Consider the following 25,703-nt stretch of genomic DNA (forward strand, 5'->3'; position numbering starts at 1 on the left):
TTTCACAGATCTTTGAGATTTGAGTCACTGCACTCCCTGTTCAAGAATGAATTACTGTGGATGATGCTCAGCAAAAGTTTGCAGTTGAAATACCATGCTCATGACAAAATGTAAGCTGCAGTATGTAGACATTTGTCTGTTATGCAGAGAAAGGAAGGAAGGTTCTGGGCATTGAAGAAGTACAGTTGTTGGCAGGCTCGGAGGTGAAGCACAGTCTGTTGGTCAGCTGGTGGTTGATTAGACCTGTCTTAAGTACTTAACCTAAAATGACTTACCTTGTACGATGTATAGTGTTTGCTCTTCTCGCTTTGTGTCATGTTCCATTAGGAAGAGAGGAGCAGGCTCAGTGGAACCGAGCCTCCTTGGAGCAGACGGGTGTTTAAGATGCAAGGTAGGGCAAACAAGGAAAGAGTGCGGTGAGCTTCACAGCACAGCAGGGAGGGCTTAGAAGAGCAAGAAACAGATCTACAGCTGATGGAAAGGGATGTCCTGGGGACCAGAGAAACTGCACTTTACTGGGACAGGAAAAGGACACCTGATTAACAGGGACATAGTCTAGAAGCAAAACACGTGTGAAGAGAGACAGTGGGTAGGGAGATGCTTGCTTTTATGCTTTTATTTATGTTCGTTTCTGCTTGATCACTTTTTCCTTTACCGAAAAAGTTAATTATTCTAGTTGCAATAAACTTGTAATAAATTCTTGCTTTTCTGAGATTAAAAGCCTTTTTGTCATCCTTGGGGAGCAGTCTATAAGGAAAGTATATAGGAAGCTCTAGATCATACTTCTGCTTTATCCAGGGTTTTTTGACAACTTTTCTCTTATTCTACAGAAGCAGCTACAAATGCATTTTTTTTTTATTGCACAAGCTAGTAGTGTCAACATCATACCATTGTAGAGTACAGAAGAGACTACAATATAACATGACCTTAGACAATATAGCAGCCTCATTTATGATTCAGTTTATGAATATCTGTGCTACTTGAGCGATTGTATTAATGACAAGAGGCTATGAATTTAAGCAGAGACTAATATAATATCTGTTTATTCAAGTATTTATCTGAGTCTTTTATATCTTTTTAATTACTATCTGAGATTATGGGGTGCTCTCGGGAGCTGCAAGGAGATAAGCATTGCTTGTTGTTGTCTCCATAGTTTTCTTGGAAATGTGTTAAGTGAACTTCATTGGGTGAAGTGGATCCCTGACAAGGCTTCGTCAATGTGGCATGATCATTTGTCAACAGATGGGGCAAGGGACAGCATGGAACTGTAGATAAACTCTGACCATACCAGAAATGGAAAGACAAGGAGATGGGTAAAAGCCCAGTAAGAGCTGAACCTCAGGCAAAAAGGAAGGCATGCTGGAGAATTTAAGTTAGCTCAGTATCTCCAAACAATGGGGGCTAGTAAAAATGAAGACAATAAAAGTTTACTATTTTTGACAGTAATTTGTTCTGAAGTACTCTGTCTTTATTTTTACTTGCTTTCAGTCAGGCAGAGGAGTCTAATTGTGAAAGTGGATGTCACACAGGAATTCGAGAAGTGTGGCAGTTCTCCCTGACTGGCACATGCGATGTGGCTGGGCCACGTCCTCACTGTCCTTTTTGTACTCTGAAAACCCAGCAAAGGTGGGAAGGAGGGAGAGGGAGCGAAAGAAGTTTGCAAGCTTTGCATGGCCATTGGCATCCCTGAAAAGTGACTAGGTCTGGTGCAAAGGACTCAATCCCAAGTCTCCTGGCTGTCTCTGCATTTTATGAAGTAGACTTGACTTTGCTAAGTAAAGGAAATTGCTCAATCCAGACCAGATATGTACGAGCGTAACCCTTGTGTTTATAGAAAATCCAGCCTTCTCCAAGAGGAGGAACATAGAGCACTGCAGCCGAGACACGGGGGCAGAGGGACATGGGAAGGAGATGTGCAGGAGCAAGGGCAGGGGGTAGGGCAGTACAAGCCAAAACAGAGCTCAGCTTTTGCGACAGCATGGTGTTGCTCTGCTGGAGCTCAGGTGGTAAGTGCACAGCAAGGGCGGAGAGGATGACAGCAGCATTGTTAGCTCAGAGGAGTTCTCCTTACAGGTGAAGGATAATATTGCTGGAGAACCATTTAAATCCACATGGATATCTTACTGATTCATCTAAAGGTAGATGCGTATCTCTAAAAAAGGTACTCCTAGGTAAATGGGTAAAACTCAGGATTTAACCCTCTGTTAGGCAAATATTTGGGACATCAAGTTATTTCAACTGAAAATAAGTATTCTTGCATTGCTAGGAATTAATATCAGTCACTATATTTGCAGGTACACCACAAAAAAGGGAAGGACGAGAGATAATCTCCATTTGTTTTGGTACCTGAGGGCTTCCATAGCTTAGTAAAACTTGGTGTGCAACGACCTTGTGAAATGTTGGCTGCAAACCAGGGCAGTACGCAAGCAATAGCCTGTAGTCACTGTCCTAGATGAATGCTTCTGCTGTGACAAAGTAGATGGTATCTTCAGAAAAATCCGAGAAGACAGGAAGAGCCAGTTGATAGTTTTGCCCACAGAGCTCTTACAGCAATTGCAACCTTAAAAAAAAATGTTGAGAAGCTGAGCCTTGTCTTTCCTGGCAGTTCAGACAAGATGACCTCAGCTGTTAGTGAATGTTTTTAGTTTTTAGACTCATTACTAGGTAATATGAACATGGTTTTGCTATTTCCTTGTAATCAATGACACAGAGACTCAGATTAATGTGGATCGCTCAGAACTTGAATGCTAAATTCAGTCAAACTCATTTGAACATCAAGAACTTGCCAATTTCACATTTTGAGAAACTGTTTCTCTCCTTTATTATATAAGCTATGTTTTTTCTTATGGATGTGCCACTTGCTTTTCCATAAGCAATGCTCTCAAAATCAGGAACGTCAACAGTAAAATAGTAGGAAATTGTTAATCTTACTCCCTGAAGTTGTTCTGCCTCAATTAGTTCTGGCAATTTTGGGGCACAAAGGTATTACTACTTTTTTTTTTTTACTTTTTTTTTTTTACTTTTTTTTTTTACTTTTTTTTTTTTTTTACTAGTGGACTAAGTAGATATTAATGACTGTGGTTCACTGGTATCTAGTGAAAACTAATAGTTATTTCTGCATATAATATAATAGGATAATGTGTAGGTAGCATCAGGTAGCAATCAGCTTGACCATTACTATAAAATCTAAGAAGTACGTGAAGGGGAAAGTTGTCCTCCATATAAAATAATAATAATTGCATTTTATTTTACATTCTTAAATGTAGTGGAAGTACAATACATAGTAGTATAAAACTGTTGCTGAACATGCATTTCTCCAAAGCTGCTTTTGGCAGCACCTCACCTTTTGCACCTCAGTTGCACTTCCAGGTTGTGTGTTTTTAATGAATAGAATACTTATGTATTTGTATATATGTAATTATATTTATATATATAATGTATATAAAGTGACGCTTGCTTCAAAGTTCTGTTTAATTTTTCTGAGTTTTCTTTGTGGCTTCTGACCGAGTCTTGTGTGGAACACTCTGAAAAGTAGACTGATGTGGTCATCTTCTGGTAGGGTTACTTGCTGTTTGGAGATGCCATCACAATAACAAGTTTGTGGTACAGTAGTCAGGTCAGTTCTGTGTGCCAAAACTTATTCCAGGTTGGCATTAACGTAGCTTTAATGCTAGTATGTTAGATTTGGGTCTTGTTGAAGTACTTTTTGTTTCTCATAGAATATTTACCAGGGCAAAATCCAGATAGATGGCATTGGACTTTGATGTTCTCAGGATATCTGTCAAAACTGAGGGTAACTGTAGACATAAGAGCGTAACTTATAGACATGTTTTCCTGGAAGTGTTGGTGATGAATACCTTTAACATGTTTTTCACTTGAGTTGCACAAAGCATGCAGTTACAGTGATTTAGCAATCTGTTATTTTTACAAGCATGTATTTTTAAACCTCAGAAATTTTCTATAATTTATTGTAAAATTATATTTCTCTCTGTTTCTGCAGTTCTCATGAATGTTCTGTTCTAAGGTTACACAGGCCCTAGAAGTTACTGTAGGAGCTACTGAGCAGAGAAGCGTGCACTCCATCACCTTTGGAGTGGCTCAGGATGACACCAAGTGGAGAAGCCAAAGGAAAAGAGTGAGCCATTTTTGCTCAGATACTGTGTTAGCTAAAGCCCATTTCAAGCCAGGTGGCTTGAGTGCCACTGCTCATATTCAACGGAAGAATTCTTGAGGTCCAAATTCTGCCCTAATTTGAGTACATTGTGATGAAATTGCTTGATGGAAGGTTTTGCAAAATTTGACAAGTGGGCAGTGCTGCATATGGAGTTTAAAATAGACCTCTTTATGCTGGAACACTTAAAAAATTAATGATTACAAAGGAATTTTTAATTTATTTTTTTCTGAAGTGATGGCAGTTGTGCCATAACTCCTCCTCCTTGTTCTCAAAGCTGTGTTTTTCAATTTCTTTGTGCTTTTGGTTTTGCTTTCCCTTCCACAGATGATCCTGCAGTAGCTACATTTGATTGCTAGGAAAGAGGTTACCATGAAGGGTGTAATTGGAAGCAGTACCATCTCCTAGGGTTTCTTTGACAGCCAGCCAACTGTGTTGTGGGAATTATGGGTTATTTTATTTATTTTGAAGTTAGTGAGTATCTACTGTAAGATCTATTCACAAATATGTTGTTGGATAAGATGGTTCTCCACTTTGGCTGTGTTTGGTTCTGTGCAATTCTTCAAATTTTTTATCAGAATTATTATTTTTTTCCTATCATGCGACACAAAAATAGCTGTAGAACAAAGAAATTTGTTGTGACACTATTTTTTTCCATCTATGTTCTGCGCTTACACTGCCTGGTGAGTAAAACCTACACATAACGATTAGAAGCAAACCAATATATACAACGTGGTTTCCCCACACACGTTGTTAACATACAGAGCAGAATCACGCTAGAAGCATGGCTGAGAACAGGCACTATTTTAGTCTCTCCTCAGCATGAGTCTAGTCAATAAGGAAATCTTTGTGGATCCATATTATGGTTTTTCTCTTTTCTTCTTTCTCTCTGTGTTTTTTTTCTAATTTTCTCCCTTTTTAATTTTTTTCTTTTATTTTTTTCCCTTTTTCTCTCTTCCTTTTTCCTCTATTTTGTCTTTTTTTCTTTCTTCTTTCTCTTTTGTCTTTTCCCTTCTCTTCTTTTTTCTCTTTTGTCTTTTTTCTTTTGTCTTCATCTCTTTTTCTTTTTCTATTTCTTTTTTTCCCTTTTCCTTTTTCTTCTTTCCTTCCTCTATAATTGAACAAATTAAAACAACCCCTCCCATTTCCTCAACTAACTAAAATGGTAGGCTTAGGTGTCTTGTATCAGAACCCCTTTCAAGTGGACTTTTTTCTCCAATAAGCCAGGAATGTGACTGCATTTAAGATGAGGCAAACATAGCAAAATACTTTAAATATGTTGAAATCTTTGCTGAAGTACCAAACTTAAGCTGAGAGTTGTGTAGTCTCTGTCACAGCACCTGTGACAGTCTCTATTCAAAATACTTCTTTTTTTCCCCCCTTTGTTTACTTTTAAATCTTGTCACCTGCATGAAGAACTTGAGTCAAGGGAGCTGTGAGAGCTGTTGATTTATCATCAGTTAAAAGTCCTTGTACTCTTCCTTGTGTTTGCATTTCATGGTAAGTGCCAGTGGTGTAGATGTAGCCAGGAATTAAGAAAGGCAAAAGTTAGACTGGAGAAAAATGCATGTACATAGGGATTGACCTTCTGGATTACTAAAATATTAAACCTAATGAGTTTTTGTAGTTTTTCATCAAGAACACCTGAATACTGTAATATTTGGTATCCATCTTTAATCAGCTGGGTGTAAGTACATATATTCTGAGAGCGTAGAGTTTTTAATTTCCTTTTGTAGCCTTGGGTAATAAGTATACTACTGAATTGTACTTAATTATGCTTCTCTTCATTTTTGGGGCATCACTGATTTTTGTCTAGATGAGCAAGTTGCTTTTATAGACATTCTTTTCAATTAGCAAACTTTTTTTTGGTATGATAATCTTCAATTTTATAAATTAAACAAATCCACTTTTTTTTTTTTAACATCAATTTGTACTTCAGACATTATTTCATAGAATTTTAGGGAGTTGCCAGTCTTGAACTGGTTTACTTAAGAAAAGCAGATTATGCAACTTTGACATTTTCAGTTTTATTGAGAGCCAGAATTCCAGCCCTTCTGTCAGTTGACTAATCTTGCAGCCTTATGAAGGCCTCTCCCATTTTTTATTTTTTTGCTTTGTATAATTTAGAAATATGTTTCCGAGAGGATATGGTTGCTTTCCTCATTACTTCAGTTTCATTCCTCTCCTTTGCAAAAAGGAAGGACCTAACTTGCCAAAAAAAAAAAAAAAAAAAAAAAAAACACCAAATATCTCCTTTTTACACAAGTCAGGAATTGACTATGTTTATATCATCTCAATACTTCCGAAACACTCATAGCAGTGACTCATACATAATCCTTTTAAGGGGTGAAAACAACATCTAAACAATGAAGAAGGCTTCACTTGAGCTGGAGCTAGAAAAGCTGGCAGGAAATCTTTAGATTTAGCCTATAGAAAAAAAAACAGGTTTATTTCCTGGGGGAAAGAAATCTATATTATTATATATAAACAGCTTACTACGTGTCCTTTGTAAAGATATCATGAGATCTTGTTGCTCTTCTTTGGTGGTCTTTAGATGTGAGATGACTCAGATTTTTGCCTTTCTTCCCTAATTTCTGGAAAACCCAGGAATGCTCAGGTGTGTGTTGTGCTCACTTTTTTTCTGAGACCTCCCTTCACCTTGTTGTAACTGATTTGGTCTTTTCCAAAGTTTTTTCAAATAATTTTAAGAGTCTCTTGTTTTTCCAGTTTTTGAAAGGTTGTGATTTTTTCATATGCATGCCTTCCAACTTGGCTGTCATTGTTGTATGAATCTTTTAGAAGTTTGATTCTTCTTTTGCTGAACTGAACTTTCAATCACTAATTAAAAACTATTTGTCAGTTCTGGATAAGTCATTTAATCATTTAAAAAAAATACATTTAAAAATACATCATTTAATACATTAAAAATACATCATTTAAAAAAAAAATACAAGGGAAGTCATCACTCATAAAAGAGAAGTTCTAGAAGTTCCTAACTGAGGCATTGCGGTTTATGTAATGGCCAAAATAGTTCTTTGATTGTGGCTTGACTTTACTTTTTCTTCCAGATGGTATTTAGAAATCCTTTGTCTCTGTTATCTGTGGATAAATGAGCTGGATATCTCATTTATCTGTGGATAAATGATCTCCAGGAGCTGTGGACTGCACTTAAGCAATTCTTTTTTTTTTCTTTTTTCTTTTTTTTGAAAATGCCCATAAAATGCTGTCTGGAGTGGAGTTAATTTTCTTCACAGCAGCCTGTAAGCTTTGCTAGCAACACAGCGTTTATAACACCAGTGGTACAGTTATGGCCAAGCAGTGTTTGCACAGCCCGAAGGCCTTCTCCATTTCTCACTTTGCCCACCATGGAGGTGGCTAGGATTGAGCAAGGGGCCGGGAGGGGACACTGCCAGGCAGGTGACCCAAACTGATCAAAGAGACATTCCATACCATATAATGCCATGCTCAGAAAGGAGAAGAGTGGATTTAGGGAGATTAGCCATGTTTTGCTCAGGAACTGCCTGGGCATCAGTCTGCTTGTGGGAGGTTGTGAGTGATTGATTGCCTTTGCGTCACTTGTTTTGTTTTCTCTCCATCTTCCACTTCTCCTTCACTTTTAAACTATTTTTGTCTCAACATGTGAGTTTTCTCACTTCTGTTCTTCCTTTTCTCTTCCTTCCACCCCACTAGGGCATGGGGAGGGAGTAGTGAGTGAGCGGCAGTGTGGTGCTTAGCTGCCTCCCGGGGCTGACCCACAATGAGTGCCTGCTGTCATATTGTCATAGGTGTGTAGAAACTGGAGGGGAGAGGTGAGCGAGTGTTTGTGTGTGTGTGTGTATAATTTGCTCATTCTATGCGGTATTTTCCAGCCCTAGAAAAATGACATATATTTAGTGTCTTGAAGGGAACAGCAAATAAGTGCATTATAATACAAATTATGTGTAACAGTTATAATGAGGCTAAGTGTAGTATGAGGTAAGCCATAGTTCTGATGGCAGCAAAATAAACAAATTACTTTTAGAAGTGTTTTGCTTCAGTCAGAGAACGGGTGAAGTTGAAGCTTGTAATGTTTTACAGTTGGTGGAAGTGGAGGGAAAAGATATTTGCTTTGGTACAGACCAAGGGCATAAGAAATGCCTGGCTGACTGAGACTAGTGATCCATCTAGACCAGGATAGTGTCTGAGAATGGCAGCAGGATGTGCAGGCAAGCCTGGCTACTGGCTCTGCTTCCTTCCCTTTGGACTCTTCCAGCATCCACACAGGTTGAATTAGAGTTGTTAGAAGCTACCTCCCTGCCTAGTCCTTTCACTGTCTCGTCATAAAACAGTCACCCATCACTTTGCCTCATCCCTTGTTCACTGTCGGTACTATCTCTGTCCACAGCCTCCCATGTGGCATATCCCAGGAGATCACTGCCTGTGCAAAGAACTTTTTTGGTTTTGTTGTTTTTCTTTTTAAAAAAAAATTATTCTATGATTTTTTTTCAAGTGCCCCTAGACCTTGGATTTAGGGTAAACAGTGGTTTTGCATTCAATGTATACATCACCCTCATGATTTTGTGAACTTCAGTCATATACCCCTCAGCCATCACATCACCAAACTGCAGAGTCACAGCTCTTCTGCACATACGTCCCAAGGCACCTGTCCACCTCCTTCGTTCCAGTTGCCCTCCTCTGTACCTCCTCTAACTCCAACATGTGAGTTCGAGATGTGGAGACCAGGACTAAGTATTACCAAAGACATGAATGCATCAAAATGTTATGTAGTCAAAATTACAGTTTCTTTAAGAATCCTTCTTGATGATGCCCACTATTTTGTTGGCTTTTTAGTTGTCTGTGCACTTGGATCAGAAATTAGGCACAAATTTGTGAGAGGTCAGCAGTGTTCCAACAGCTGAGTGGCGGAGCCTTCATGTTGTTTTCTAGGGCAAGTGTGAGATGATGCTCTTCTGAAAAGTCCTCTCAAGGCTTCAGTTAGGTACATGTCTAGCCTTTTACCTCCTTGCTAAATGTGCCTTTTCATGTGCTCTTATCCTTCCCTTTCCCATGTTGGCTTTTCAGGGGTCCTCAGAAAATGATGGAAGAGCAGAATAATGTAACACTTATGCATTTTGTACGTCTTCCCTGTTTAAATTAGAACAGAGAGGTAGAATGTTATTTTGAATTGGAGCCAGTCTGACTCCCATTGTTATTGTGTTACTCTAGGCATATTTTATCATGGATTTTTCTTACTTTCTGAAGTTTATTATGCAGCATGGTATGTGAGGAAAACACTGCGATGTAGTCGGCAATGTGCCCTTGCCGCAGTAAAGGCAAACTGCGTAATGAGTAGCAAGAGCTTAGCCATCAAGTTAAAGGAAGTGTTTTGTTTCTTGATAACACACAATTAATGAGACTGCATCTGGAGCATTGTGTCTGGTTTCTCCTCTTGCAGTGCCCAGCATAGGAGAAAAATTCACAAATGGAAGGGGCCTGGCAAAGACCTGCTGAGGAGGCCAGAGGGCTGCAGCACATGGACAGGGCAGAGGAGTTGGGATTGTTTTGCCTGGAGAAGTCTAATGGAAAATTTAGTTACACCTTTTCACCCTCAAAAGTGAGGTTACAGAGAAAATGGAAATAAAGTCCTCTCAGGGGTCAACACTGAAAGGACAGGAGACAATCATCACAGGACATAACAAGAAATTTCTAATTGGGTATGAGGAAAAAAAATATGTATCTTCACTGAGACACTGGTAAAGCATTGGAAGAGGCTGTCCAGAGATATTGGATGTTTTCAGAGTCTGACTGGACACATCTTTGAGTAGCCTGATCTTTGGAGTTAGACCTGCCTCTAGCAGGTTGGAATTGGTGACACCCTTCTGATCTATTTTATTATTATTATTATTATTATTATTATTATTATTATTTTGATCCTGTATTTGTGAACAGATAGTGAGATCTTGCCAAAATGCATGCATTTTTAGGTGACACTGAATTCCACAGAGAACATCTATCCCATTTACAAATAGATAATTTTACCAGGAAATCTGGACTTTCAGCAATGTTTCCCCATTGTCCCATTGGACAGAAGTACTAGGGAAAGCAGTGACTGTATTTTTTGGAACGTGTTCGTGGGTGGGGCTGTTGTACTCCAGAGACTTCACACCCAGCCACTCAGAACCTTTCTGCCAAGTTTCTTTCAAAATTACCCTTGTCCTACCCCATGGACCTTGCTGAACACTGAAAATGCCAAGAAGGTTTCGAAATCTGTGTGAATTTCACGTTTCTCTGGGAGGGTGCTGTAAAATTGCTGAACAAGTTTTGGGGTGTGAAGAACATTAGGCCTTTTCCAGGACCACTTGTTCAGGTAAGTGTGGACAGTGTCCAGTGATGCTCTCCAGCAACTGCTAGCTTTAATGACAAGTGTTCATTCAGCCCCTGAACGAACAGAGATTTCTCCATTTTTGCTTAACATACATATAGTATCAACTCTCAGTGCCCAAGGTACTGGATTTGGGGAGGGGGGGTGGGGGGAAGAAAAATAAAAGTAATACATTTATATGATCTCCTGCTGTTTCTCTGTGTATATATAGGATGACAAAGAAGCCAACAGACCCATACCAAACAAAGGAGAACGTGGACTAGGAAATGAGAAATTCAAACCTGTGGTACCTTGGCCTCATGTTGAAGGCGTGGAAGTGGACTTGGAATCAATTCGAAGGAAAAATAAGGCCAAAAATGAACTAAATCAGCATGGTGTTGGTGATAACAATCAGCAAAATGTCATCCAGAGGCAGTATCTCACATTTAAGCCTCAGACATTTGTATACCGAGATCCTGTTTTACGACCTGGAGTCCTTGGTAATTTTGAACCCAAAGAGCCTGAGCCTCACGGAGTTGTTGGTGGCCCTGGAGAGGAAGCGAAGCCATATGTTTTAGGACCAGATTACAAAGAATCCATTCAAGCCAGCATTAAAGAATTTGGGTTTAATATGGTGGCAAGTGATATGATTTCACTAGATCGGAGCGTTAATGACTTGCGTCAAGAAGAGTAAGCAAACTTTTTGTTTTCTTTTAGTTCTGTTTTTATGAGGTTTAATTATTTTCTTTCCATAGATCTTAACTGATGCTTAAAATAATATTATTAATTAGGCCAAGTACGTGAGACTTCTTGTCCTGACAGGCAAATGTGCTGAACTGTACCAAATGTTTCTATATGTTATTCTTAATGCTGTTCCAATTATTCCTTTCACGAACACTTAATCTATATTGATTTGTCTCTGAAGTCATCCATTTTAGTGTCTAATTGCATATATTTAGATGTTCCACGTCCAGTCAGTCTTCCTTGTTGTGTGTTCTCTTTATAATCCATAACTTAAGATTTGCTTTTAAGAATGGTTTTGTTGTTTTTTTAATTATTATTTCATGCATAAGTTCTTATAGTATGGTTTATTTAGTTATGGTTTCGTGCCAATGCTTTAAAAAAAAAAAAAAAACAAAGTAATATTGTTCCCTTTAAATAACTCTGCTTAGTTACCTGCATTAACAGGAGTATAGATCTGCCATACTGGAGTTTGGATTTTGGAGCTGACAGCAGATTAATCTTCTACCTACACTACTTACTGCATTTATCATAAAGAAGGAAGTAATCTTAGGGGAAAAAAAAACAAAACAAAAAAAAAAACCACTTGCCTGGGATGTGCCTACTTTGATGTGAGGGGGATTCTGGGGAGGTATTAGTATTTGCTCTGTGTATGGTTACTAACAGGTTTAAACAGTCTCTTCTTGTCTTTGCTAAATGCTGGAGTCAAATTTGCTTTCAGGTTAATCTGCATTTAATATTATTTTATGTGTTAAATATCAGCTAAGGAGAGCTCTGTGAGCACACTGATTGACTGGTATCTTTTAGCTTTTTTGCATCGGATAGGAGGGTATATGAAATGAGGTACTGCCTGTTTTCTCTCTCCTCTCCTCCCCAGCAGAGAGGGGGGCTCTGCCAGTCCTGGGGTTTGGTGCCCACCTCAGCATTGCAGGCTTCCAGCTGCGGCAGCTGATCTCTTTGGTTGGTCACCGGTTGCTCACTGGGACTGTGCCATGGCCTTTCATAAAAAGGGTGTTTTTCCACGACATGAGGTGGGAGACAGCTGGCCAGCTGTGAGTCTGACTCATGCTTGTGCAAGCATTGCTGCATGAATTTACTGGCCGCTGTGCATTTGTTAAAATGACTGAAGTGCATAGAGTACAGCGCCTCTCTTTCTTCGTGCCATGTTCCCTGAGTGACTTACTAAAGATTTCCACCTGCCTGAAGCTGGAGGAGAGAAATGAGTCTGTCAGCTGCTAGTGGCAGGGAAAGGTTCGCTATCTTGAAGTTCACTTTAATTTTATTTCTTCACTGCAGTCAGCAGTTGGGCTTCTGTGCTGAAGAGATTTTCTGAAGGGGAGGAAATGCTCCAGATAACCTGTTTGGGCCAGCATTTCCTTCCAGGTGGCCGTTCCCTAAGCACTGCTGCTTCTGCTGTGGGGTTGGCAGCCACTGAGGCCCTTTTTGTAAGAGGCAACAGGACTACAGAAACTTGCAAAGAAAAACGGTTTCCCCACCAGGTGCGGTGGTGAACTGAGCAGAGTGAAGCTGCTCGGAGTCAAGAGTTCGTGTTAGCAGAGTTCATTTTGGCCCTGCCTTTCCTCAGGAGAGCGGGAGGATGGAGGTGGGAGCTCTCTGCTCTGCCCAGACAGCCAAGCAGAAATGGCAGCATGTCCGATGACATGTCCGATGAAGGTGGGACCAGGCCGCCTCTGCCCAGGCTACTGACCATGTCTTTGGCAGCAGAGCTCCTGCCTGTTTTCCCCCGAGGTGAAAAGCATCAGAGAGACTACATGTCTGCCAGGTAGTTCCCCACCTCGAATCTCAGAGTTTATCTTTACTACTGTAATAAAGATAGAAGTTCCCTAAGAAGACCTAAATGCTTTGAGGAACAGAAGAGACAGCCACGATCAGATCAGAAATTTAAAAGAGTTTCCTCCAAGCTCACTTGCAGATAAGTCTTCCATGGAGGTCAAAGCCAGCAGATCAAATCAAAGTTAAGTTTTACTGTTTAATATCCTATACGAGCAAACAAAACAGCACAAAAAACGTTAATAAAACATATCTTTCAGGCAACTTGATATAAGTTATTTTATATAATGAATATCCAGGACTCTTGCAATTATTCTGAATAGTTTAAATGTTTATCGCTTCAATGTGTTTCCTGGGAAAGGCAGGAGAGAGGGAAAGCAATGTAGGATTGGCTGGTGCTGCTTTCAGGTATCATTGTATTTTCTTTCTTGTTCATTCCCCTGCTACTGGGAAGAAATGCAGCAAAAGGTAGCAGATGGCCTGTTGGATAAATTATTTTACCATTTATTTTCCTTCCCCTTTTCATCCTACTGATCTCTTTAGTAAGTTATTTTGGTTGGTAAGGCTGGTCAGCATTCAGCATAATCCTACTGAAGAACAGTATAATCAACCTTTTTTTGCTTGCCAGCATTGCTAATTGAGGTAGGTCTTTCAGGCAAAGACTGAGTTATTCGTTCAGAGATGTTCAAATCCAGGTAGGCCTCACCTCTGCCTTTTCCTTGAGGCATAAAAATTCTTCAGCGTTACCCTCAGCAGTCAGGTTGGTTCAGGGAAGTACGCCAAGTGCTTCCCCAGGTGGTGTTGGCAGGAGTGAAATAGCACTGCAAGAACTGACTCTCTCAGCTAAAAAGCCATGCAGCCTTGAGGCTTGTCCCTGCTGAAAGGGGAAGAGGGAAGAAGTGCCTGTGAAGGGGGATTCAGTCCTGCTATAGTTAGATTTGTCTTTCGAGTCAGACACATACGTGGCCAAGGTGATTTGCCAGCTGCTGTTATTGATTCAGCAGGAACTTTGTTGGTGACTGTGGGCTGTCTCGGCTGCCATAAAAAGCCTCTTGCTGCCCCCTGTAGAGAGAAATAATATTGGATGGTGTGTTGATGCGGTTTGTCGGGTACATCTGAAAATGTTCCTTTAGCTAGTACATGTGTATTGCAGCCTGGTGTATTGTAACCAGGCTGTTTTGAGGTTGAAGGCAAACACTTCTGTTGGCATAAAAGTCACAGGTTCGGTTAAATGGAACCAAGAATGTATGGGGATACTGAAATGTCTGTGTACAAAGTTTCAAATACAGCATTATCTCACTTCAGCCGTTCAGCACTCTGCAGGAGGGCCAGGGGAACCATCAGCTGGGTTTAGGTGGAGCAATACTTGTGTTCCATTTTACTTCTGGTTGCAAAGAAGTGGGGGCAGGCTTAGCAGGTCCTTTCTAAAACCTCTATGCAAATGCTGGAAGAAAACCTTTTTCTTAAAATTTTCTTAAAACTTTGTGATTTTTGCCAAGTTTGGATTATTTATTTATTTATTTATTTATTTATTTTAATTCTGATAGGTGCAGCCTTTTAAGAGCCTTTATACTCAGTTTTACATTTTGTCCTGCTTCCTAGTAGAACTCTAGTTAAACTAATTTTAGCTTTAGGGAATAAGGTAATTAATTTATTTACTCCCAGGATATTTTTGTGATCAGGAGTATGCACAGAGATAAAGCTGAATAAAAACAGAAAGATAAAGTTTCTGGATGATTTTGGATTCAAGATAAACACACCATGCTAGGGAAATAGAAAATGGACCTATGTTGGGGACAAACTTTGTTAGGTACAAGGTGGGTCCTCTCAAAGAAAAATCTGAAGAGAATTTTGTTTCCAGCACCCAGATCCACTTGTCCAGAGTTTGTTTTGTTTTGTTTTTGTTTTAATTTAATCCAAATGTTCTGGGTTTGACCAAAGGTCTGTCTTCTCTAGGTCTGTTTAATAACATATGCTTGGGAGAAAGCATAAAATAATGGAGTAACTTCCATTCCTGGTAACCAGTGGGCAAGGGGTTCTTGAGCCAAAAATTGCAGCAGGATCGTCATACTTTGTGGACCTTTTTCTGTGCTCTGACTTGTCTTTTAAGTGTGTTTGAACTCCTAGAATTCAGTACACACTGAGACAAAGTCTTTTTCCAGGCTGAAGTAAGCAGTATGTGTGCTAAAATGCTCAAAAAGCTGTCCGTGTTTGGCTCCAAGGTTTCGAGTGGCAAAAACAAGTTTGGAGACTGTCCCCAAGTGCTGTTTGCACTGTGCCTGTTCTTACACTTGGTGTGCACTCACTTGCACTTGCAGTGGGCTCTCCTACCAATTCATTGCCTGGGTAGTGTCCTTGAATTCTTCTGCAGCTTTTTATAGTCATTTCAATTGAGACTGCCAAGGTTTGTTTCTTTTTTATTGCCCAGTAATGACCTGGAAGAGGAGGTGGACAGCTTGGATCCCAGCACAGATGCTTAGGCTCCTACAGCTGCAAACTTCCTTCAGTGTTCATTCCTCCTCCTTAAGCAGTTATTAATCTAAAAGGATGTTCTGTCTTATCTTGACGTACTTTGCTGAAGAACTTTGCTTGAAAAGAAACCAAAGAACCTCGTCAAAGACTTTGGAAGTTCAGTTACTCTATTAGCAGACTCACTCGTGTCCACATACTTTTTGATTCCTTTAAAAGATTGTAATATGTTTCTGCAGCATGGCTTTCTTCCACAAGAGCTGTGCCTATGACTTACTAATTTGGTTCTTTATTATTAGCTTCTATTCAACACTGGAGTCGGACTTAGTAGTCAGCTATTCTTTAGATCCCCGGGGCCCTTTTGTAAAAAATGGTGTCAGATTTTCCTACTTCTGTTTGCTTGAAATCAAGGCTGGTGTCAGCAGTAGTTATACACCATAATAGTTAGTCAGTTTATGTTGCATTCATCTGGAAATACTGGGTTTATCAAAAAAAAATAAAAAGAAAGAAAAAAGCAGTTAGGCTATTCAGAGAAAAAAATCCAGCAAAAGCTATCCTACAGATATCATCCATTATTTCCAAATTACAAAGTCCTTAAGCTTTAGGTAGCTGAAGATAGGAGCATGTACTGGGAAGTATCACTGTATACTTGACCTGCTTTTTTGTTTTTGTTTTTTTCCATGGGTATCTGATGTTGGTCACTGTTAAAGAGTTCAATGGAAATACTTAATTTAGTTTTCCTGCTTCTGAAGTGGTCTCTTTTCATTTTGATCATTTATCAGACCAACAGACTTTCTGGCAGGCATCCTACTTGTGGTGTTTGAAAAAAAAAAAATGAAAAAGAATTCAATAGCAGCTTTCATACTGAAGTAAGCTATTTCTTATGCTTTTTTTTTTCCTCCATCTATCTTACTACTTACGTTCAGTTTGCCTGAATTTGTGCTCATTTCTGTTTTCATTTTGGATACCACCCAGTTTATTTAAAGAATGTCATTCTCACTGCTAGCAGCATCTCATTTTTATTCATGCTACCTTTTGTAGTTCCTTCCTAGACTTTTATTTACTTATTATGATTAGTGGTAAATATTCTCGGCTTCTAGCATGGTGTCATTGAAAAAGCTTCATGCTACCTGAAGACATTTTAATAAACCTGCTCCCTTCCTTTATAGCTCCCCTTTTCAAGAGGAGGTGTTAACAAGGACACTTATTTGGCACTGGACCTTCAGCATGTTGTGGCCATGATTAGAACAGGGCTCCCAATACCTCATGACTGAGGTATGAGATGCTGAATGAGTCCCTGAGCCAGGCTTCTACAGCGTTTCTTCAAATCTTTTTTCTTTTATTCTGTGGTATAGCCACAGATAGGAAGGACAAAGCAGACACAGTACTGGCCAAAGGGGCTGTGACATTTGGAGCTGTGGGCAAAAGCCCAACTGAATACCTGTTGCTGCAAATTTCTGTTTGCTTGCACGAATTCTGTGATGAATTTTCTCACAACGACATTACGAGTTCCCTCAGCACCTCTAGTGCAGCCCACCCAGTCCCATGGGCTTGCCCTGTGTTTGTGCAGTTTGCTGTCATATATCCAGCAAAGTGGTCGGCTTACCTCTGTGGTGCATATTCCTTCACTTCTGTAGTCTTTGCCTCTAGACAAAGGGACTGGTGAGGTGTGGCTGCAGGCCTTGACAATAAAGACAGGGGAAATAAGGTGCTGAGTACCTCAATATTTTTGATGTCTATTGACACGAGTCACACACCACTCAGTGGTAAACCTCTTGTCTGTAAGCCCTTCTCATTTCTCTTACCATCTCACTGATTTCAGCTCCACCAGAGCTTTGCCTTTCTTCTTTCTCTCTGCATGTGCTTGAGCGTTTGTTTTTTTTTCTGTACTCCTTCTAGGCAGCCGGGCCCTGCTCTTGATTTTTGCATCCAAGCTCCATCAGGAGCTCCTGGGCCAGCCAGGCAGGCTTTCTGCTGAGCCATTTGTGTAGGAATGGGCTGTTCCCGTGTCTTGAGGAGGTTGTTCTCAGAGACCTGGGCCTTTTTGGCAAAGTTGTAACACCTGAAATTCTGATTTTCTTCTGGCAGATGCCAGGAAATGTTTAAATAGTGGCTTCTCTATGAAAGAGAGTTGAAAAAGGAGAGAAAACTGCCGTATGGACAAAACTACTGATGAGTGAAATGTGGAGCTCTGAGAAGAGGCCATATGGTGTGTGGCTCATTTCAAGAGGTTTACCTGGTTATACGCTACTAAAACAATGTTAGTTGTTCCAAAGAACCTGCATTCAGTGTTTCTACAAAAAAATATACGTCTACAATGTGTTAGTTGCAGCAGTCTCTCTTTGCAGTTTCTTTTCTCTCAGAAACACTGAGAAGCAATGCAGGTTTTTCTTTATCAAGTTCATTTCCACAGCAGAATAACTCCCTCCATGCTGTTATATGGAGAGCTCAGCTGGGCTGAGGTCAAGCTCATTGCACTTTGGGTTAAGATTTAGGTCAAGAAGCACTCTCTTGAACTATTTTGTAAGTGATGCTCTGTGAAACTCCCTGTTAACTAACTTAGGTTACTTTGGAGCCCTAAAGCCAGGGTTGTTCTTACTGTTGATCAGATTTTATGCCAGCATAATTAACCGTGTTGTCTGTAAGAAAGGATCCCTGCTCAACATGCTTTGCTCAGACTTTGTATGCTGTTGTTATCCTACCCATAGAAGACTTGCTTAAAAATTATTCTTACTGACCCAGAGGGTTTTTGTCTTGTGATTCTATTTATGCTTGATTTTTTTGACAGCCTCTTTTGACAAATGCTACAGGAATTTTACCCTGAGTAGTTTGACTGGGAGAGAAAGCATTATGACTCTTTGTGAATGTTTATGACAAGAGACAAATTAATCTCTTACTGAATTTTTATTTCAGTATTATAACAGATAACTGCTGTCTGTTCACCACTGTGAGCCAGAATCTCAAGTGCATTACCCACACACATCTGTCAGTCTGATCGTAGCAAAATAAATATTTTAAAGTGTTTTTTCATTCCATGGATTATCCAATTTTTACTTTCCTTTTTAATGACGTTATTGCTGTTACAGGGCATGCCTCCTGGGCCATAAAACACATACTTGAATAATTGGATCTGTTGTCCTGGATCATCTTTTTACATCAAAAAGAACTGGTGATAAGTTTTTGTTGAAAAAAATGAAAAAGTAACTCTTCCTTGCTTGAGTACCATGCTCTGTGTGTACAGAAATGTGTTTTTGGACAACTGTTTTTGCAACTCTCAACATTTTATAAAAGTTTTTTAATGGTCATAACAGAGTGAGTAAGAATTGACTTGTTTGTAAAATCATAAATGTAGTTTTGAAAGGTGTTCATGTTATTTATTTATATTTTTACTATTAATTTTAGTACAAGCAGAGGAGGGAATTCTTTCCAAAAATAAAGCCTTGAGTTAACATAAGAATTCTCACATACAAAGCTGTATGTTATTGAAACAAAACTGTTACTTAGTAAAGACAGTTTCCTATCCTAGTTTGATGATGATGCCTTGGACACTTTAGCTGGTCCAAGTGCTGTTAAAAATATCAAATCGTATAGCAAGCTTTTAGTGCTTACTTGAGTTGAAAAAATAACAAAATCTTTAGTTATAAACAATTACTCAAGGCACATGATAGCGCAAATGAATCTTGGCTGCTTGTTAGAAAAGGATGCCCTTTTTACTCTGAGTGAGTAACATGAATTTAATATCTTTTATAGTGTTTAGCTGTCCAGTGAATCTTGTCATAGCTAAGCAGATTGAATAGAAAAGCTCTGGAGTAGAGCCTGCTTTCTTCAGGAATGTGATTAGTAGCTTAATTATAGTACTGTGCAAATTACATATTTGATACTCTTATATGAAATAAGCTTTCAGTAATTACTGTTGGTATCAGTGTCAATGGAAATGGAGCATTAGGGACTTGGTCTCATTTCACATGGTACCTTGGGAACAATCTTTTCTTCAGGCATTACATAGTCCACCATAACTCTTCTGTGGCCAAGAAAACTAGTTTTGCAGTATGCACATAAACCTTTGTGTGCCTTGCTGAGAATCAGGTGAACCCCAGTAGTCAGACTAAGTGAAGAAGGCCAGTGTGTCCATGGCAGGGCACCAGCTGCCTTGCTCTTGGTAAGGTTCCTGGGGAGAAAAAAATGTGTTTAAAACGTAGTTGAGGATGTATTGTCAGAGCATCTCTGTGGTCAGGAAAGATGAACTTCAGTCATTGGACTTAAGCAGAAATAAGCGTTTTCTGTTAACATTTTGTTAACAGGTCCCAGTAGTGAAAACTAGAGTAAGAATGGATCCAGTGTTTCTTCAATGCCAGCTACTAGCATTTCAAGTTTTAGGTTTCAGCAGAGAAATAGCTCACCTTAAGAGCACAAAGAAGTTGACAGAAACACCAGGTGTGTTGTCTGTTACTTCTGTGTGTGTGTACATCTAAGTGAGAAGACTGAGCTCTGAACAGAACCTCTTATTCAAATAAATATATATAGCATATATATATGGTGTACAACATATATACCTGGTGCATATTCAAATTCTGCCTTAAACCTTGAGTTTGGAGGAGGAAGCAGAGGAAAGGATGAGAGGTTTTGTTCAGTTGTATATGTAACCATCCAAGTGCAGCCTTGGATCATAAACATTTTGGGGCAAATGGAGGAAGCACTCTGTCAAAGGAGTTGTAATCTGAATGCAAAGCTGAAATAATAATTGAACTGCTTATGCTCTGTCTTGTTCCTGCTAATCAGAATTTCATGTTAAAGCATTTTAAATAAACTGGTGTGATATAAGTTATAATTCAGCCCAACTGAGCCCAGACAGGAACATTGGGGTTTGATATCTGATGAGCAAGACATGGCAGAAATAACGTATTTCCTTGGGACTGAGCCCCAGGCTTCTTCTCGCCATTTAGTTTATTATATTAGGAAACACCTGTCACAGCCTGCATTCTTTTAAGCCGTGCGTTGGCAAATGCATCAAGCTGCAACTTCCTAAAGTAGTGCAAACCCAAGCAGAGAAATGATGAGAATTGCCATATACAGGGAGTTGTGGCTTCTTTGCAGTATTTTCTGACAAAACAGTGCTAGCTGCTGCAGAGGGGAGAGCAAAGTATAGGGCAGAAGAACAGTTTTTGTGTAACTTACCCACAGAAACATTGTCTTCAGGTGTCTGATGATCAGTTTGCCCTGTCTGTCTTCTCTCTGTGGTAGTGCACTGTTCTGCAGAGGACTTGAGAAACATGGGGAAATACTGTGCTATTTTAAACCAAGGAGATGCTGCAGAGCTACAATGCCATAAAACCCAGCGGCTCTAACTTGGAAGGTGAAAATGATCTGTCTCATATCACGAGAAGAACAGGCTGAGGACATCTTTGGGCACAACACAAAACAGGAGCTGTGGGGGAAAGGATTTGGCTCCCTGTGTCTGCAAGGCAGCCTCCCCCGGGGAAGGGAATTTGTTTCTGCCCTCTGGCTCTCCTGCACTAGTGTGTTTATTGCTTAAACTTTTTCAGTGAAAATAAGACCATGGGCAAGATTCTTGTGATTTAAAAAAAAAAAAAAAAAGCAAGGTTTATTCTTTAGACTTTCCTTTTAGCAGTAATGTTGGGTCTCTACAAACCTTGTTTTGAATTTGGGTCGTGGTGCCCTAAGAGGTATGATAGGAAGTGCAGCTTGTGCTTCCAGGGGCATGTGCAACCAAATTCAGTCATATAGCTTTGCAGGCTGCTTCAGGAATGGAAGCAGACAAAGCCCGTAGCTATTATAAAAATAGGAAATGCTGCTTTGGCATAGGTTTAAGCTGTTAAATAGCGTGTAAGAGCGGTTTTGCTACTGTCTGCTGAAAGCAAAAAGAAAAATACCCAGCTGAGCAAACTGTCCTTCTTGGGGTGTCTGTTCACTTCTTTCCTAGAACCCCTGTTTTGTAAGTTATCTAAGTTTATATTCATGTTGATAATGCATAAAAATACCCTGTAATGATTCAGAGGTAATAAATACAATATTAACAGTAGATTTACTTAGTTATACCTTAGCAAATAAATGCAGAGTTCTGTAATCTGCTTCTGTCTGTGCCAGACAGAGGCGTTGATGCCTCAGACTTGCAGGCACTCAAGCAGCACGGCTCGGCGAGGACCTTGGTATTGGCAGCTGTATAGATGAGTAAACTGTTGGAAGGTGCTTTGTGAAAGAAGCTCTCATCCATCTTCCTAGGGGGTAGATGCAGTTTACTGCAGTAGTCATAATAAATTGATGATTTAAACAGTGTGCAGCCCCGAATTCAGAATTAAGCTATGTAAACAGCGTGCTGTCTGCTGGGCGCCTGTGTCCTTATAAGATAAGAATGGGGCTTATGAGAAAAGGAAGCTGCAAATGGGAACAGCTCCTGACTTCCTCTTAGGCTCTGCTAGTGCTACAGCTGCTCAAAGAAACAAATGCATGCATTATCAAACAATTAGTAGTCGGTGATAATTGATATCACTGTGAATCGCACACATTTTTCAACATGAAATGCAACTTAAAGCTGTTCATAATTTTAAATTGTATTTTATATTCATGCAAAAGAGAGACTAGAACTTCAAAGTTAATCACAATTTCAGGTTGATTTGTTAATACAAATGCTAAATTGAGACCTTCAGCTCTTCACTCACTCAGGGCTCAGCAGAAACAGTGTCTCGAATGTCGTAGGAGTTGGCTCCTGGGGCAGTTACAGGAGCGCTGCCCTGGAGAAACCTGTGCTGCAGCCTTCTGGGCCAAGCACACAGGCACGGTGCTTTGAAATTAGACACAGCCAGATCGGGGCCCAGCGTGCCTTTGGTAAATGCAGGTGCACTTTAAGCAGCTGACCCGAGCATGACAGTAACAGGGAGGAGAGCTGGCTGTGGCCACACGCTTGCTTTTTTCTGGAGTTGAGATGCTTGCGTGCTAGGAAACTGAGGAATTCAGGATAACAGGAAATTCAGTTAGCTCAAGATCTCAAATTATCCTTTAAGTAGCTATATGATTGAGACTAACACTTAAATTGCTGTCAGGGTGCTGTCATCATTTGCTGCTTATGTTTTTTGCTTGATGGTTGGAGTACTCTTCCAGGAGAAGCAGCAAATAGCCTGGGCTTTTTTTTTTTAGACTGGGGAAATTTGAGCCTATGTCTGTGACTGTGGTGGTTGCTGCCAGGGAGGCTGTAGGATTCATCCAGTCCTTGGGCCATGCACCCACACGTGGTCACTTCTGTGGGGCTGAGGGACATCAGCAAGTGCAAGCCAATAAACAGAGCACTAAGCACTAAATTTCCTCGAGCCAAGGGGTGCTCCAGACCAGATCTCCAGCTGCTTGTACAGAGGAGTTCCCCAGAAAAGTAGTCCTCCTCTGCTGAGGCTGGTCCACCACCTCTCCTGTGGTAGAGGGGCAGGGATGCTGGGTAGTACTGTTCCCCTGCGGCCATGGAGAAGGGAGTGGGAATAATTTGTATGGTAAGTATATGGGCTGGTAGTCAGAAGAAACATTACTCACTCTGTTTCTCCATTAGGTCACAGCTGTATCTTTCAAAAGGTTTCTTCTCCTTCCAGCGATTAGTCAGCCCGTGGTTCTGCTCAGTACTGCTGGTGCTTGCTTGGGGACAGGAAGCTTTCACTTGTGGGCTGGTCTGAAGGTGTTGATTCCTTTCACCTATGAGCTCCCTCAAGAAAGGAGGCAAAGAGAGCTGCTCCTCCCTGCAACGTTACTGAGGAACAGTGTTGCCAGTCCTTCACGGATGTGTATGCTTCTGCCTCCTCTTGCTCCATGCCAGAGCTCTTCACAGGGGTCAGACAAAGTGGTGTGAAGTGTCTAGTGGCAACACCAGCTTAAGGATGCTCTGGTCTCACTTCTGCATGTCTGCTGCAGTGTGGTGTCCTCTCAGCTCTACCAGTAAGAATTCAAAATATTTTTTGTAGGCGAGCTGATGTTTGCTATCCTGGTTCGCAGCTTATTGCCACAGTTGTCCTGCAGGCCTCGTCTGAACAGGCACCGTGCAGGACAGAGGCTGCTCCGAGCAGTGTGTGGGCAGGACAGAGCACCCAGAGGAGGAAGCTAGGGGCTCAAACAACTTAGATCCTCTTTGTCACAGATCTTTTTGTACTTTGAGTCTGCCCCGTGCCAGATTTTAAAAGCTGCAGCTTTTGCCTGGATGCCCGTACCTACTTGCCCCTATCTTTTAAACCAGAAGTATGAGCTCGGAAGTGTAGGCTTTTTACTTCCCCTTCCTGGTGTCTAAAATTCACAGGTAAATTAATACTGTAAAACTCAGCTTCAAACACAAGGAAAGTGCATATATAGTTGGTTGGTGTTTGGTTTGCCAACCACTGGATGTCACTGCTGCTCCACAAAAAGGTTCTCCGCAGCTGCCTTCCCCGTGGGACTGGACAAACGGGAGCAGAGGATTTCGGGTTTGCCATTCAAATAATCGAACAACAATCACATATCTTGGGAAAACTGCCAGACAGATTAAAATATACATTAACTGCTTATACCTAAAGCAACCACTATGTTTCAAAATTCTGCTTCCCAGAGCAATGTAAGAGACAAGATTGCACTTGCAAATTACTACAGTCTGTTACGTTCAGGGGCCTGATGAGTTGGTATGTTGACTGTCCAGTAAGTGAAATCAAGTCTCTGCAGAAAACTAAAAGTATGATTTAGAAGCACAAATGTAGTGTTTTTATGGCTTACAAATTGTATATTTAGCAACACGTGATTTTTTAAGTTTAAAAAGTAAAATGTGCTGACAGATTTGGCGAGATTAAGTTGGGTTGTTAGAAAAAAAAAAACTAGATCTCTGCTTTTATGTTTTAAAAATATATTAAATACAGATCAAAAAAGTTTATAAATTGCTCACAGATGTGGTATTCAATTCAATTTTTGTAATAGGTTTGTTTTTTAAATATGCTAAATTACTTACTGTCTTTCATTCTTATGCTTTTAACCATTTTGTTCCTAAATATTATTTACTTACACTACAGGAAGTGGGAAAAACAAGCACACACAAGATTTTGGTTTGTTGCAGCATTTGCTTTGTTTCTTTTGTTTGTTGAAGGCAGTCTGGAACGTCATGGCTGTCTGTCTTTTTAATTGGAAAGCAGAAAAGTTTCCAACTGAAACTTCCAAAGATGCCAGTCCGCAGCACCAGATACTGCCTTCTTCTTCAAGGCAAAATGTTCTGTTATTAACCTGCTGTTAAATGCACAACAGAAAATCTTTCTTTAAACAGCTGACTTAACACACCTAGCCAGCCTCTCCATTTTATCTCTACAAATAGCTAAATAAGTTGTCGACAGCTTAAATGCTTGTGCTAGAGATTGAAGTATTGCGACTTGTAATCAGCTGAAATCTCTGAGAGGAGTTTGTGGAAGAAATGCATTAGTGGCCTGATCCATAAAAAGAAAAAAAAAAGTAAGTCTAGCACCTGTGTATTGGTACCTTATAAATATGATGAGCTGCAGGTACTTCAGGCATAAAAACAATCGAGAGGGAGGCTTTTAGACAGTAAATCATACTTCTAGAGATCATGCTGCTGTAGAGATTGCTTACATCAAGCCTGACTGAGGGAGGAAAGGCCTGATCAGATAGTTCTTAGCTATAGAGTGGTTTGATTCAGTAATTTTCATTTCCCTCAGGAACAAAATGGATAGTCTGTTTCTATCAGCTTCAGTTTTTCTTTCTTCTGGTGGAAGAGGACTATGCATCAATGCTGTTACCAGGCAATAAGTGAAAAAATTCCTTCTTGACCAAATAAATGCTGTTTAAATATCTACAGACCAGTTAGATGAGTTCTTTCCATGTATAACTTAATTTAGTTTCAGAAAACCTGGTGATTTCTGGTGATTAAGGTAATTTCTTTCCAAACACAGGAATGTTTCTTTGCATTTAATAAGCTTTTTAATGTATATTGAGAAATATAACTATGGAAGTTTGTGCATCCATAAGTTTCAAAGTTTCCATTTGTAAAGAATAATTTCTTAATACATAAATGGGTATCTTTGAAAAAGTCAGATTCTCTTTGATAGAGACTTTACTTGCTTTACTTGTCTTCTGCCCATTGAAATCTGAGTCTACATCTTCGGATTCTGTGATAGGAAGTATATTGTATTTGGAAAAGGGGGCTAGTGATCAGATAGGAAAACATCAAGG

General features: G+C 40.0%; 1 protein-coding gene across 4 annotated transcripts in view; it reads left to right on the plus strand.

The window, feature by feature from the left end:
* GALNT7 (polypeptide N-acetylgalactosaminyltransferase 7) overlaps positions 1-25,703 on the plus strand; it is a 76,952-nt gene that overhangs the window by 25,661 nt on the left and 25,588 nt on the right. For 3 of the 4 annotated variants that reach the window (XM_066996162.1, XM_066996163.1, XM_066996161.1), the window contains one exon: positions 10,744-11,201. In XM_066996162.1, the coding sequence (XP_066852263.1) occupies positions 10,744-11,201 (458 nt within the window). Of the gene's footprint in view, positions 1-3,994; positions 4,136-10,743; positions 11,202-25,703 lie in introns of those variants that run through there. The other variant, XM_048052902.2, reaches the window with a different exon arrangement.

The sequence above is a fragment of the Anser cygnoides genome, chromosome 4 (assembly GCF_040182565.1).
Source record: "Anser cygnoides isolate HZ-2024a breed goose chromosome 4, Taihu_goose_T2T_genome, whole genome shotgun sequence".
Taxonomy (NCBI): Eukaryota; Metazoa; Chordata; class Aves; order Anseriformes; family Anatidae; genus Anser; species Anser cygnoides.